General features: G+C 37.1%; 1 protein-coding gene across 2 annotated transcripts in view; it reads left to right on the top strand.

The window, feature by feature from the left end:
* Nucleotides 1–16,896, top strand: part of tulp4a (TUB like protein 4a) — a 187,155-nt gene that overhangs the window by 105,582 nt on the left and 64,677 nt on the right. For both annotated transcript variants that reach the window (XR_009515206.1, XM_059986566.1), the window contains exon 8: nt 6,348–6,582. Coding sequence is in view for 1 of the 2 variants with exons in the window: in XM_059986566.1 (XP_059842549.1) it covers nt 6,348–6,582 (235 nt within the window). In the remaining variant the exon portion in view is untranslated. The remainder of the gene's footprint in view (nt 1–6,347; nt 6,583–16,896) is intronic.

Genomic DNA, 16,896 nt, shown 5'->3' with positions numbered 1-16,896 from the left:
CATTTAGTAAGCAATTGTTTAATCTGAGCAATTAAAGGTAAAAAAAATTGACCTTAAATAAATCCTTAAATTTCTTAGTAATTTTAACACCCAGATAAGTAAAATAGTCAGTAACCAATCTGAATGGTGAACGTCTATAAATTGGAACCTGCATGTTTAATGGGAAGAGTTCACTCTTATTAAGATTCACTTTGTAGCCAGAAAAATTACTAAACTGAGCAAGCAGGGTTATTACTGTAGGAATGGATTTCTCAGGATTAGAGATGTATTGTAACAAATCATCTGCATATAGTGATAACTTATGTATCTCATTCCCACGGGTAAGACCAAGTATATAAGGTGAGTCTCGAATAGCAATAACTAAAGGTTCCAAGGCGATATCAAATAATAATGGTCTAAGAGGACTGTCCTGCTTGGTGCCTTGAAACAACTGAAAAACGGGAGATTTTTGATTATTGGTAAATACCGAAGCCAAAGGGTGTATGGTATGGCAGTTTAATCCAAGATATAAATTTCAGGCTGAAATTAAATTTCTCAAGCATACTAAATAAATATGTCCATTCAACTCTGTCAAATGCTTTCTCAGCATCCAGTGAAATGACATATTCTGGAGTAGGAATGTAAACAAAATTCATTAGTCTCCTAATATTAAAGGACGAATAATGATTTTTAATAAATCCAGTCTGATCAATAGAAATAATTTGAGGCAATGCATTCTCCAATCTGGTCGCCAGTATTTTAGAAAAAATCTTGGAATCCACATTCAGCAAGGATATGGGCCTATATGATGCACATTCAGTAGGATCCTTATCTTTTTTGAGAATTAGGGAAATAGATGCTTTGTAAAAAGATTGTGGTTATTTACCTATAAATAATGGATCCTTAAAGATTCTGCATAAGCAAGGGGAAAGTATAGTAGAAAAGGATTTTTAAAAATTCTACTGTATAGCTGACCAGACCAGGTGCTTTACCTGAATTCATTGAAGAAATAGCATTCTTTATTTCTTCTTCCGTGACAGCTACATCTAATGTTAAACATTCATTGGGTGGTAGTTTCGGAATATTCAATTTCATTAAAAACTCATGCATTATAGTAAGGAAATTCTGATTGATATAAAGAAGTGTAAAATTCTTGAAAAGCTTTCTTTAGCTCATTATGATTAACCATCAGAATTTACGTATCTTAATTATCTGGTGTTTAACTGAAGCAGTTTTCAATTGATTAGCCAATAATTTACCAGATTTATCATCATATATATATATATAAAATTGACTCCTAGTTTTAATTAATTGATTAGCAATGGAGGATGTTAATAATAAACTATGCTCCATTTGAAGTTCAACCCTCTTTTTATAAAGCTCCTTACTAGGAGCAGTAGAATATTTCTTATCAATTTATTTTATCAGCTTAAGTATTTCATTATTAGTTCATTTTTTCAATCCAGCAAAATAGGAAATAATTTGTCCATGGATATATACTTTAAAAATGTCCCATAGTAGCCCGCTGGAAATTTCTTCCATAGAGTTTGTTGAAAAGAAAAAATCAATCTGTTGCTTAATAAAATTAACAAAATCCGAGTCCTGAAGTAGGACAGATTTGAACTGCCATTGTCTAGTATTAGAAGATGTAGCCAATAACGTGATAGAAAGTTTCAGACATGGCAATGGAATCATAGTTACAATCAGCAACAAGTGGAATTAAGCAAGAATTAATAAAAAAAAAACAATTCTAGAATAATTGTGATATGCATGAGAAAAGAATGAAAATTCTTTATCCTCAGGATGTGAAAATCTCCGAATTTCTGAAACTCCAGAATCAACCATAAGGGAATTGATAAGAGTAGCTGATTTGTTCGGAAGTGTCTGATTAGGTGCAGATCTATCCATCCAGGGATTTAGACAGCAGTTAAAATCTCCACCCATTATCAACAAAAATCATTTAAATTAGGAAGGGATATAAATAAATGCTTAAAAATTCTGGATAATCATCATTTGGATCATAAACTTTAACCATAACAACTTTTTTGTTACAGAGTAAGCCAGTAATTAACAAAAATCTACCATTCGGATCTGAAAGTGTTTCCTGATGAACAACTGAGATTGAAGAATCTATAAAAATAGAAACTCCATTCACTTTAGCCTGAGAATTCGAATGATATTGTTTACCCTTCCAAAACCTAAATAAAAACACTGATTATCCTCTTTCCTCACACGAGTTTATTGTGCAAAGGTATGAGCATTCATTCGATGGAATACTTAAAAAAAAATATTCCGTTTAATCGGATGGTTTAAACAGTTTGTATTCCAAGAAACAAAATTGATCATCTTATCCATGTTACTAGAATGAGCCATATGGTACACAAAGGGTTAACCAGAATACAAACTCATGAACCCGGAAGAGGAAAAAAGGTTCGAAGAGGAATCTGAATTTACGACATTTCGGACATTTTAATAGTTTCAGATCAGCCCAGTTGAAAAAATCTAAACTAAAAATAGAAATACCCCTCCCCACCCACAAAAGCCTGGGGAGAAAAAGGCCAAAGAATGGCCAAAGAGTAATCTAACATTAAATCTAACCCTATCTCTCCTGAAAGCGGCTTGAAAGATATGTTTTTAAAAAAAAACACCCACACTCAAAGCAGAAGTTAAAAAAAAAAGAGATTATCATACATGAAGAACCAGCGCCGATTCATATTGTTAGTTATTTTCAAACACAAACGATTGAAAATGATGCACTGAAAAAATAGCATCATAGGCAACTCCTGATAATTGAAGTAATTGATTGGCTTTCATCTCTCATTGATCCTTTTGGAATTTTCAACTAAATTTCCACATTCGCTTATGAATCAATCTACATGTCCTGTTTGGGTATAAATTATGATAGCAGTGCGGATCGCACCTATTAGATTACAAGCCATGGAGTTTGATTTTCAAAGCAGTTAGCATATTCTCCAAAATTGCAATGTCGTGTTTTGAGACACAGTTTCCTTATGTTGCCAGCTCAGGGCTTAACCTACCTGGTTTCACTTGTTTACTCATTTGTATAAAGTATACACTGCTTGGAAATCCAGTCTTTTTTTTTTATTATTATTATTCTTTTAAATGTGAAATTATTCTTTTATGTACAAGCATTATTTAGATCTTTTGAAGCAAGAAAAATCTGTTGAGTGTGGGTGTCTCATTACTTCCTCCTTGGAACTTTTTTTGAGCAAAACATTCTTCTTGTAGATATTGAGAATTTGTTGTTTGCCCTTCCAAAGTTGTATATAAACATTCAGTTAAGTTATTCAATATTTTTCTAAATGGTTTTGCACTCTACATAATGGAATCTGATCATCTTCCACATGGCATGTATTTTGCATTCATCACTCTTGGGCTGTATTTTTGTGCCATGCAGTTCCAGTGTGCCCTGTCAAAATCATTAATGCAATCATTTCACATGTACTCGACCAGGAGCACATCTTGCTGCACATGACAGAAGGCCAAGACCCCATTCACTAGCCTGGTGACCTATCTACTCTTTATGTCTACCTAATGATTAAAGATAAACATTTAAAATAACTGAATAAAATTACCAATTATTTAAAACCATGTTACAAATTTATTAAAACAGTAGTAAAATAAATAGAGGAAAATCAACCTTTTTACTGAAGTTTGGCACCCCCATGCAAATGAATGGGATTGCACTAAATGTAACTGGGTTGATGTACAGCTGAGGGGCCAGATATGAAATGTATGTGGCCTCACAGCTCAATGCTGAGTCCATCAGTAGAGTAGGAAGTCAGTTGAACTGAACTGCCATCTGAAGAGCTAGTATATTGCCCATTGCACAGATCAGGTGCACCATTTTATACTTATGAGAAAAGGTTTGATTAAATCAATGAATGGAATTAAATCTTTGTACGAGTTTGTCAATTTGAAAGGGGTTGTTTTTCCTAATTGATTTGTGAATCCAAGTTCATTTGAAGATGGCCTAATTTCTGCATCTAGTGAACATTTTTCAAAAGCAGTAAGGAAAACATTTTTAGCTGCACACGTTTTATTTACTTAATAATCAATATTTGCAAAGTCAGTCACGTTGGGTTCACTTTCAGTTATGGACTTTTCATTCCATTTAAATCAGTGGTTCCCAAGCTGGAGTCCGTGAACCCCTTGCTTTATGGTATTGGTCTATGGCATAAACAAGGTTGAGAACCCCTGACGTAAATAAAGCATTGGTGAATCTGGAATTTGTATTTTTATTCTACCGACCTTGGCTTATAACATTGAATATTTCAGCAGTTTATTGACACGGTATACTTTTATGACTGTGAACATTAAAATAAATAGAGGAAAACCAACCTTCTTACTGAAGTTTGGCAGGAGGAAATTGCATTGTGGATCCAGAGCTGGCTTGCCCACAGAAGGCAAATAGTAGTTGTAGATGGTTCACATTCTGCATGGAGGTCAGTCACCAGTGGTGTGCCTCAGGGATCTGTTCTGGGACCCCTACTCTTCGTGATTTTTATGAATGACCTGGATGAAGAAGTGGAGGGATGGGTTAGTAAATTTGCTGATGACACAAAGGTTGGAAGTGTTGTGGATAGTATGGAGGGCTGTTGGAGATCACAGCGGGACATTGATAGGATGCACAACTGGGCTGAGAAGTGGCAGATGGAGTTCAACCCAGATAAGTGTGAGGTGGTTCATTTTGGTAGGTCAAATATGACGGCAGAATATAGTATTAATGGTAAGACTCTTGGCAGTGTGGAGGATCAGAGGGATCTTGGTGGTCTGAATCCATAGGACATTCAAGGTTGACTCTGTGGTTAAGAAAGCATATGACGCATTGGCCTTCATCAATCGTGGGATCGTGTTTAAGAGCTGAGAGGTAATGTTGCAGCTATGTAGGACCCACTTGGAGTACTGTGCTCAGTTCTGGTCACCTTACTATAGGAAGGATGTGGAAACCATAGAAATGGTGCAGAGGTGATTTTCAAGGATGTTGCCAGGATAGGGGAGTGGCAAAGGATGAGAGGTGACCTGATAGAGGTGTATAAGATGATGTGAGGCATTGATCATGTGAATAGTCAGGGCTAAAATGGCTAACACGAGGGGGCACAGTTTTAAGGTGCTTGGAAGTAGGTACAGACAAGTTATCGGGTTAAGTTTTTTACACAGAGTGGTGAGTGCGTGGAATGGATTGCTGGCGACAGTGGTGGAAGCGGGATATGGTAGAGTCTTTTAAGAGACTCCTTGACAGGTATATGGAGCTCAGAAAAATAGGGGGATAAGGGGGATAATTTCTCAGATAAGGACATGTTCGGCATAGCATTGTGGACCGAAGGACCTGTATTTTGCTGTAGGTTTTCTATGTTTCTATTGTTATATATAATGCAAATTTTGCCTAATTTGTACAGAGAAACAAGGTTGTAGCAGATTAAACTGCAAGATCTGACCACAGACATTGAGGTACAATGACAAATTCACAAACAATTTTCTTCACTAGGAGCAATATCTGCTGTTTGATTGTATAGTACACTATAGTTCACAGTACTGGTAGAACTGGGTCTGTGGTCAAATTTTAGCTGCTAAATGGTATCTAATTTAAGACATGTATGTAATTGTCAATCAACAAGTGCAAAGAAAAAAATTATCCCATTCTAGTTTAGAATATGTGTTATGGATTAGCATTTTTCTCCTCTTGCAGAGATTGATAGCAAAATATTGTGGAAGTATTGATGTGAATAGCTTAAAGTGGATTACTTTAAAAACCTGTGCTTTTGAATAACTAGTACAAGTTAAAAGTGTCTTCCACTTCAGATGGTCTTTTGTGTTAGTATTTGAAGTCTTAATCAATTGGCATGTAAAACATTACAATGAAATCTCTAGTCTAGTAAAAAGGGTGTTTTGGAAATTCAGACTGTGTTAGAGATGGTTTTCTGAAAATTGGATTTGTTGCTGCAACAGTTTAGTAAGAGCTTTATTTATTTTGGGGGGCATTGGATTTCATAAAATCCTGAAATTTAAAAGTAACAGATCTTGGTAACAGTAAGATACTGGGCTGTCATTGGAAAAACCCTCAAGATTTAGTAATAGCCATCAGGAAAGGCAACCTATCAAGCAAACCTATTCTGACTTGGTTTATCCTTAAATGGTTCCTCAGTGCAGGAGAAATTGGGAATGGTCAATAAACCCTGGTATTGCATTATGTGAACAAATTTTAAAAATGTTAAAGTGAGCTGTACCAAATATGAAATATTTGTGATGAATTTTAACTATTGCATTGTAAGTGTATTATTGCTACAGAAATATAATTCTTATGAACTAAGTTGGTTATTTAACTAATTATTGTTGTCTTCATTTAGCCTCCAATCCCAGACCCAAATAATATGCGGGATTTTGTAAGTTATCCAACAGCAGGAAATGAAAGATTGCACTGCACTATGAAGCGTACAGAGGATGACCCAGAAGTAGGAGGGCCATGCTATACCTTGTATCTGGAATACCTGGGTGGATTAGTACCAATCTTAAAAGGGAGGAGAATTAGTAAACTTCGACCAGAATTTGTCATAATGGATCCTAAAACGGATGCTAAAACAGGTATGAACAGCTTTTGATTCAAATTTGAAGCATGAAAATTTAAAATGGAATAATTTCATGCTGGTTTGTTAATTTTGAAAGCCTTTTGAGGAACACTATAATTTCTAAGTATCTTTGTAATACTGAAATTTTATTACAAATTATGGAAAATCTACAATAAAAACAAAATGCTGGAAATACTCAGCAAGTTGAACATCATCTGTGGAGACAATTAATATTTTAAGTTGAATTGTTGCCTGAATTGAAAATTTACAGGACTTAAGTCAATGTTAGTACTAGGAAAGGAGTGAGTGGAGGAAAACACAGGAAAGTATGGGATAAAGGAAGATAGAGATAATGTTCAAGCTGTGACTTACATTAAGTTAGCGGCTCAGCTTTAATTGTTTTTGGTTTTTTGTGTTGGTGGATGGTCTTCCAGGACCAAGATGGGCATAGGGGTCATGTTAGAGTTTTGGGTGCAAAAATTGTTTGGGAATTAGAGGATGGGCCGGAGTCTTAAGCGTTTGTTCTGCACTTAAAGGATGATGACATGTCTCAGACGTGGGACATCCGTGGACCAGGCTGGAATATTCAGCTGACAGACCAGTGTGGATGAAGACTGACTAGGGTCAATAGGTTTCAATGAGACACCCCCCCGCCTCCATTCTTCTCAACTCCAGCAAAACAAGCCCAGCGTTATCAAATGCTCCAAGGATCATTCTCATGAACTTCCTCTGGACGGTCTCCAGTGCCAGGACATCCTTACTTAGAGAGGCCCAAAACAGCCCTCAAAACTCCCAAGTATGGTCTGACCAATGCCTTATAAAGCCTCAGCATTACATCCTTGCTTTTATATTCTAGTCCTCTTGAACTGAATGCTGACATTGCATTTGTCTTTCTTACTGGTCACTGGTAGCCACCCAGAAAAGCTCCCATTTATTTCCACTCTGTTTCCTGCCCGTCAGCCAATTTTCTATCCAAGCTATTATCTCTTCTGTAATACCATGGGCTTGTACCTTATTTAGTAGCCTTATGTATGGCACCTTATTAGAGGTTTTCTAAAAATCCAAGTAAATAACATTCATTCACTCTCCTTTGTCTATTATGCCTGTTATTTCCTCAAAGAATTACAACAGTTTGTCAGACAAAATTTCCCCTTAAGGAAACTGTGCTGACTTTGGCCTGTTTTATCATTTACCTCCAAGCACCCTGAAACCTCATCCTTAATGGATTCCAAGATCTTCTCAGCCACTGAGATTAGGCCGAATGGCATATAATTTCCTTTCTTCTGCTTCTTTCCCTTAATGAGTGGAATGACATTTGTAGTTTTTCATTCCTCCAGGGCTATTCCAGAATCTAGTGATTCTTGAAAGATCATAACTAGTGCCCCACAATCTCTTCTGCTAACTCTTTCAGGACCCTGAAGTGTAGCCCATCTAGTTCGGGTGACTTGTCTACTTTCAGATTTTTCAGCTTCCCAAGCACCTTCTCTTTAGTAATAGCAACTTGTCGGTCATGGCTTCCTCATCCTTCCATTAGAATACTACTACTTGGGAACTTATCAAATTGCTCCCAGAAATTTGCTATTCTGCCATCATCCCTGCTAGTGTCCCCTTTCAATTAACTTTGACCAGTTCCTCTCTTGTGCCCTTGTAATTCCCTTTGCTCCACTGTAATATTGATAAATCTAATTTTTAGTTTCTCCCCCTCAAACTACAGTGTGAATTCAGCCATATTATGGTCACTGTCTCCTAAAGATTCCTTTACCTTAACTTCATAATCAAATCTAATTTATTTATACAACATCAAATCCAGAAATGCCTTTTCCTACTGGGATTAACCCCAAGCTGCTCTGAAAAGCCATCTAGTATGCATTCTTCTAATATACTCACTCGGGATCCAGCACCAACCTGATTTTCTCAATCTACCTGCATATTGAAATTCCCCCAATACACTGCCCTTTACACACACCTTTTCTATCTCCCATTGTAATTTGTATTCCACATCCTGGCTACTGTTTGGAGGTCTGTACATAACTCCATTCTGGATCTTTTAACCCTTGCAGTTTCTTAACTCTACCCACAAGGACTCTACATCTTCCGATCTTACGTCACCTCTTTCTAAAGATTTAATTTCATTAATTGGGGGACTGCATTTTCTCTGTGGAGTGCAGGAGGATAAGAGGTAAGTTGATAGAGGTGTAAAAGGTGATAAGAGGCATAGAGTGAGTGGAGAGCTACTGTTTTTTTCCAGGGTGGAAATGGCTAATATGAAGGTGACGTAATATGAGGGTGCATAACTTTAAGGTGATTGCAAGAAAGTGTGGGGGATGGAGGTGTTGCTAGGTGCCCCTTACCAGGGATAGTGGTAGAAGCAGATACGTTAGAGGTATGAAGGTCTTAGGCACATGGAGGGTTAGATTGATCTTCAAGTAGGTTAAAAAGTTGGCTCAACATTGGGGGCCAAAGAACTTGTACTGTTCTGTGACGGTCTATGTTCTATAACTTAGAATGTAGGGGCGGTTAGATTTAGAAGTTTGTAGATGAAATGAAAATAGATGGGTAATTAGCAGAGAAAGTTTTCAAGTCCAAATGAACTGCATGTTACGATTTTTAAAGAGGTGCTACAGTGTTGATGGACCCTTTGATAGTAATTTTTTTTGTAATTCCTTGAACTTCAGGATTGGGGGGTATTTGGATACCAGAAGACTGGAATATAGCCAAAGTGACTATTTTTCAATAAGATAAATAGATACTTATAGTGTCACAGTTGCATTACAAGTGCATAGATAAAAATATTAGAAGAGAAGTAGAAAGAATAGAAAATAAGTCTAATAGTCTTAACAGGAGGGCAAGCATCACTTCCCCAGCTATAGGTTGACTCAATATAGAACGTACTGGCTTCTCTTTGGAGAAGCACAGTTCTCTTAGTCTATTACTAAAAGTGTTACTCTGTTCAGCCAAAATGGCATGCTGAGGGTGAAAAACATTGTTCAGAATTGCCAAGATTTTCCGTAGGGTCCTTTGTTCTACCAGCCTCCAGTGTGTCTAGTTTGACTCCTATAATGAAGCTAGCTTTTCTAATCAGTTTATTGAGCCTTTTGGCATCACCCGTGTTGACGCCATTGCCCCAGCACACCACAGCAGAGAAGATTATACTGGCGATAACAGACTCATAGAACACGTGAAGGAGAGGCCTGCATTCTTCAAAAGACCTCAGTCTCTTCAGGAGATAGGGGCAATTCTGGCCCTTCTTGTACAGAGCCTCTTGTTGGTGCTTCACTCAAGTCTGTCATCCAGGTGCACCTGCAGGTATTTGTAGGTCCTCACCACATCCACGTCCTCACCGTCAATAATAGCAGGGAGCAATGCAGGCTTAGTGTTCCCACGGTCCATTACCATGTCCTTTGTTTTACTAGCGTTGATTAATCACTGCAGGTGATTCAGCTTGCACCCTGGCAAAGGGAATTTAGTGAGAGATCATGCACTTCAGTAAGAGAAATCAAAAGTGAGATTATATCTAGAGAGAGACTGCAAAGGATGTCTGACTCGATGAAACTCAAAAAGTTGGCTGGCAGATCCAAGAAGGAGTTAAGAAGGTAAACAACAATTTGACCTTCACAGCAAAGGAGTTGAAATTTTGTTACAATTGTATAGGGCATTGGCAAAGCCTCATCTAGAACACTGTTTTGGTCTCCTTCATTCACCAGGCTAGTTTTTGGGATGAGTTATATTGTGCTACCACGAGTAATTAAATAGTTTGGGCCTATATTCCTTGGCGTTTAGAAATAAGAGGGTTGACTTAATTCAAACATAAAAGGTACTGAATGGGCTTGACAGAGTAGATGTGGAATGTTTCCATGGGATGTCGTGAACAAGGGGGCATAACTCCAGGTTAAGGGACCAGTCATTTAAAACTGCGGGATTCCTTCTCGCAGAGGGTGGTGAATCTCTGGACTTTTCTGCCCTGGTGGGTGGTGCAAGGCTGAATCATTAGTACAGTATGTGAAGTGGAGCTGGATAAGTATTTGATAGCTTAAGGAATGGAAAGATATGAAGAAATCGCACAGAGCATGAGAAGAGGTTAGTACAGATCAGGGCCTGATACAGCTAAATGGAATAGGCAGCGATGGGCATCACAGATGGCATGGATGAGGTGAGCCAAAGTGGCCTGTTTCTGTGCTGTACAATTCAATTTCTAATATGTAGAACCTTGGTGAGACCACATCTAGTCTTTTTTTTAAAAGGCAGTACTTGCTGATGGAGTTTAATGAAAGTTCACTAGACAGACCATTTAAATGGGTTTGCCATAGAGAGTTTCAGTAGACTAGGTCTGTATTCACAAGTTTAGAGAAATGAGAGAAAATCTGTTTGAAACTTACAAAATTATTCTGGACTTTGACAGGGTGGAGACATGGAAAATGTCTAGAATAGTCTTAAGGACATTTGGGGCCAAGATGAGGATTTTTTTTCACTAAGAATGCAGCAAACCTTTGGAATTCTCTGTTCTGGGGGCTGTGGAGGCTCAGTCATCACATATATTCAAAGTAGAGCCTGAGAAGTCCCTCAAAATAAAATAAACTGCAGTGCTGGAAAATGAAATAAAAATAAGAAGTTCTTTTTTTATTTTATGTGTTTTTACAATGTAACAAAACCAAAAAAAGCAATAGAGGTTTATACAGTGCAAAATGTACATAACAAAGTACAATTCATAACAATTAAGCAAAGTACCCATAGTAAAATTGTGTAGTTACCACTCCACCATCCCACTACTCAACTCCAAGCCAACCTTATAATATATAAAAAAGTAATCAAAACTATATCACCAGAGAGCTGTATTTATGAAAAGAATGTATATTGCATACTACCTAAACTATAATTATGTTTACACATTAAAAAAAACAAATCTTAACCGTAAGAAGCTGGAAGGTAAAGGATTTAAATGCAAAAGAACAAAAAGGGAGGGATGCACCTTTAATCTAAACAAGCATTATGAAAATATTCAAGAAAAAGGTCCCCACATCTTTTGGAACTTTATATCTCAATTAAGAAGTGAATAATGAATCTTTTCAAGGTCTAAGCAGGACATAATATCTCTAAGCATAAGTGGGAGGGGCAACATCTCTCCACCTAAGGACTGCACATCCAGCCAAAAGAGAGACGAAAGACAATGTACGATGCTTAGTCGGAGTTAAATGCATGTCAGCTTCTCCCGAAGTACCGAAAAGAGCAATCAGAGGGTAAGGTTCCAAATAACAATTAAGTATGTGAGATAAAGTTTAAAAAAAAAATTGCTCCAGAATTTCTCCAAGCTAGGACAAGCCCAATACAAGTGAATAAGAGAGGCAGCTACCCCCTTTGCACTTATCACAAAGGGACTGATATCAGGATAGAACCGCAATAGTTTAGTTTTAGACATATGAGCCCTGTGTACCACCTTGAACTGTAAAAGGCAGTGGCGAGCACATAGAGAAGTTGAATTAACTGAATCCGAAACCTTGTCAGACAAAGAAAAACTTAAATCATGCTCCCCAACTGTTTTAATTTTGTGGAAGGGGGCTCACTTCAACATCGTTAACATATCCCGAATAGTAAAAATTAAACCTTTACTCAATGGATTCATATGAAGAAACAAAACCACAACATTTTTAATGGGTACCTCAGGAAAGTTGGGTATTAAAGGGTTGATAAAATGTCTAATTTGTCTAAAAAGATCTTCAAAACATCTAATGCTCTTTCAGTGCCAATCTAGAAATGTTAAGTCCTGCATAGAAGGCTGAAAAAGATGATTACGTAGAGAGAGAAACCGAAGCCCACTATGTTTTCTGAACTGAGCCTATGTTCTCGGAGTGAGTCTGATAACCGGATTAACAATTGATTTAGGCAAATGGCAAGGAAGTGCGGATCCAAGAAGAGTGGAGATGGGGAGATTCTCCATTCTCCATTCAACTCCATTGCCACCCCTATTGGGCAGTCAGACTGATTACAAAAGTAAGACCAAAAAATAAGACAACGAATGTTGGCTGCCCAGTAATATAAACGAAAATTGGGCAAGGCCATACCACCTACCCTTCTAGGTTTTTGAAGATGAGCTTTATTTAGTCTGGGATGTTTGCCCTTCCATAGATGGACGAAATAATAGAATCTAATGAATCAAAAAAAACTTTAGAAATAAAAATTGGTAAAGATTGAAATAAGTATAAAAATTTAGGAAGAATAAACACGTTAACAACATTAATTCGACCTATGAAAGACATGGACAAGGGTGACCACTGTGCTAAGCTCTGTTTTGTATGATTGAAAAGATTAGTAAAATTTTCTCCAAAAAGACATATATAATTTCTTGTTACTGTAATGCCAAAGTAAATATTATTATTTACTACTTTAAAAGGGAGGTTATGAAATTCTAGTGATCGTGCTTCTCTGTTTATTGGAAAAATTTCACTCTTATGTAAATTAAGTTTGTATCCGGAATGTTGACTAAATTCATTAGGGAGTGAAAACATTGGGGATAAGGAGGTAGTTGGGTTTGATATAAAAAGTAAAAGATCATCAGCATAAAGAAAGACTTTGTACTCAACACCCCCCCTCCAAATCCCCATCAATTCAGCACAACTTTGAAATGCAATCGCCAATGACTCTATAGCCAAATCGAAAAGTAAGAGACTTAAAGGACACCCTTGCCAGGTGCCACGTTTAAGACTAAAAGGTTGGGATTGCTGAGAATTAGTCAAGACAGAAGCAGTGGGGTGTGAATATAACAGTTTGATCCACGTAATAAAACTTTGTCCAAAATCAAATTTTTCCAAGACCGCAAAACGATAGTTCCACTCCACATGATCAAACACTTTCTCTGCATCTAGAGAAATGACACATTCAGGAATTCTAGTTGGAGGTGAGTATAAGATATTAAATAGACACCACGTATTAAAAAAAAAGAGGCAATTTTAAATAAAACCAGTTTGGTCTTCAGAAATAATTAAAGGTAGAATGTTCTCCAACCTACAGGCCAAAACTTTAGCCAAAATTTTAACATCAACACTTAGCAAGGACAGCGGCCTGTACGAGGAGGACTCTATTGGATCTTTACCTTTTCTCGCTAAAAGAATAATACATGCCTCATTAAATGATGCTGGCAATTTACCATATTTAAATGAGTCAGTTAAAACTAACATTAGTTGAGGTGAAAGCAGTGAGGAAAATGATTTATAGAATTCTGCAGAGAACCCATGAGGTCCGGGAGATTTCCCAGACTGCAGTACAGATATAGCTGATTATGTTTCCTCTAGTGACAATGGTGCATTCAATTTTGCTTTAAAATCGGGAGAAAGCATAGGAATGTTTAAACTATTTAAAAAATGCTCAACAGGAATATTGTCTGAGGATTCAGAAGTATAGAGTCGAGAATAGTAGTTCTGGAATGTATCATTAATTTCAGAATGATTCAAGGTAATATTTCCATTTTCCATTCGTATTTTTCTAATATGTTGTTGAACTTTGGAGCATCCTAGTTGGTTAACTAAAACTTTACCGGATTTATCACCATGAGTATAAAACTGGCTTTTACTTTCCAGAAGTTGGCGTTCAATTGGGTGAGTGGAAATAAGGTCAAACTTTCTTTGAAGTTCCACTCGTTTCTTATACAGATCTGAATTTTTAGTCTGGGTATATATTTGGTCTATTGCTTTAATTTGATTAATTAGATCTAATCACTCTTTATGGGTCTTTCTATTTAAATTCGCAGTATATGAAATTATTTGACCCCTTGGGTATGCTTTCATAGCATCCCAAACAACTTGACTTGAGGTTTCAGATGACATGCTTTTTTTAAAAAAAAAGTTATCTGGTCCTCCATAAATCTTACAAAATTATTATTCAACAACAAGGTCGGATTGAAACGCCGATGTTTATTTATTTGGAGGGAACCAAGAAGAGTTATAGACAGGGTGACTAGGGCATGATCTGAAATCAATATACTCCGATAATCACAGGTGCAAACAGATGGAGTCAACTGACTATCAATTAAAAATTAATCAATTCTACTTAAAGTATGATGAACATGTGGGGAAAAAAGAATAATCTCTCACATTTGGATGAAGAAAACGTCATACGTCTGAGATACCACAATTAGAAAGGAAAGACTGAGTTGATAGAGCAGATTTACTTGGAAATCCAGGAATAGAGGACGATCGACCCAAAACTGGATCTAAGCGACAGTTAAAATCACCACTCAATATGAGAGAATATGAACTCAGCTCAGGCAATAAAGAGAAGAAACGATCAAAAAACACCACATCATCTGAATTGGGGGCATATAAATTGGCCAAGACTACCAATGTGTTATAGAATTTCCCTGAGACAATAATAAAACAACCATTTGTATCAGATACTTTATTATGAAGCTCAAAGGAAACATTTTGATATATATGAATTGAAGCACCACTGGCTTTAGCCTGAAAAGTTGAATGGAAGTGCTGCCCCACTCATCTAGACATAAGACGAGAGTTATCAGAACTATGAATGTGTGTTTCTTGCAAAAAAGCGATCACTGCATTAAGCTGTTTAAGATGTGAAAACACCTTCCTTTTAACATTCCCTTAACATTCCAGCTTACAAAATTTAACGGACTAACCATTGTCCTTTAAAAAATATATAGCGGATAATAGGCATAAGCATTATCTGAAATTCACATAACAGCTCTGGGGCAAAAGTGTAAAACAAGAAAAACAGGACAGAAAAACGTCCTGAATAATACAAATGTCTAAAGGTTCTATGAATAATGTTGGTGTTAGAGTTCCCTCTCTCCCGACCCCAAAACATGAAAGCTACCAAAGAACAGTAGCAAGCTCTTCAAAAAAAAACACCCCGTAATCCCACTTCCTGTTTCTTGACATCATCATCATCTCCATTTTGTATCGGTTACAAAGAAGAAAACTTTTAGTACTACAAACTAAAGTTATACAAAGTGAAAAGAAAAACCATTCCACTGAAATTTGATATGATTAACTCAAGGTACTAATCCCAAAAAAAGAAATGAACTAGTGTTTAAGAAAAAAATATAAAGACAAGTAAACAGATGTTACCCAATAACCTAATAACCTACCTGCGAAAAACTATGAAAAAAAAATTTACTGACTTAAGAAAGAAAAATCAGGGAAAAAAAGAGGAAAATAAAGTACTTCTCCACCAGTGTGAGTCATCAGACTGAACCAGAGGGAGTCGAAGCCACAGGGAGGTCATCAATAAATTTCTGAGCATCTGAAGCCGAGTTAAACCACTTTTTGTCTCCACTAGTAAGAATTATTCGGTGGTGAGCTGGGAATCGAAGGGAAGGCCTAAATCTGCGATTATATAGTTCTTTCATAACTCCTTTAAATTCAGCTTGCAGACCCAGAACTTGGGGAACATAGTCCTTGATAACATGAATTGGTTGATCCTTATAAACCAGCTTTCCTCTCCAACGAGCTTTAATGAGATACTCTTTGGTCTGGTAGCGATGAAAACAGATAATTGCACGACATGGCCTGTGTCCTGGGTCCAGGATAGGCCCTGAAATGGGGTGAGCTCGGTCCATCTCAGGCGGGGTCAGAATTTTCCAGAAATCTCACATAGAATAGAGAAAAATTTGACGGGAGATCCATGTTAGGTACGTACAGCAAGCTGAAAATGCACAGATTTTGATGTCTGCTCCGACTTTCCAGATCAGTAACTTTGGATAGTAACTTACTGTTATGATCTCTTAAGTCGGAACAAATGCTTTCTAGCTCTTTAAAATGGCGGTCTAGCATATCCATAGTAGACTCGAGTTGTGATATGCGTCGGGCATGATCCTCCACCATGGATGTAATATAATCCAATTTCGAATTCACCGAACTAATAGTAGAAGACTTAATTTCAGCTACTGTCTGTGTTGCGCCAAAATAGAGGTAATCTTGCCCGAGGGGCCAGCAGCAGGAACTTCTCTCTTCCCGGATTTGGTGGTCTTTGAAGCCATCGCAAAACAGGCGTATTCGCAGGCAGATAGGAAAATAAGTTTGGAGTTAAAAAACAAAGGGAGAGAAGGAGTGCGGAGATAAGAAATAAAACAGAGCGATAGCTTTTAGCAACTAAACCATCACCATCTTAACTGGAAGTCCCAAAATAAGAAGTTCTGAAAACACTTAGCAGGCCATGCCACATCATTGGAAGGAGAAATACTGTTAATGATTCAGTGTGAAGACCAGTGTCAGAATTGATAGAGCAAGTTAGGAGACTCCACTTCCGGGGCACCATACATAGACAACTCGAAATGGCAATTCTCATTAAAAATGATGGAAATCATCAAATATTCACATTT

The sequence above is a fragment of the Hypanus sabinus genome, chromosome 12, assembly GCF_030144855.1.
Source record: "Hypanus sabinus isolate sHypSab1 chromosome 12, sHypSab1.hap1, whole genome shotgun sequence".
Taxonomy (NCBI): domain Eukaryota; kingdom Metazoa; phylum Chordata; class Chondrichthyes; order Myliobatiformes; family Dasyatidae; genus Hypanus; species Hypanus sabinus.
This window is presented reverse-complemented; position numbering and strand designations above follow the sequence as displayed.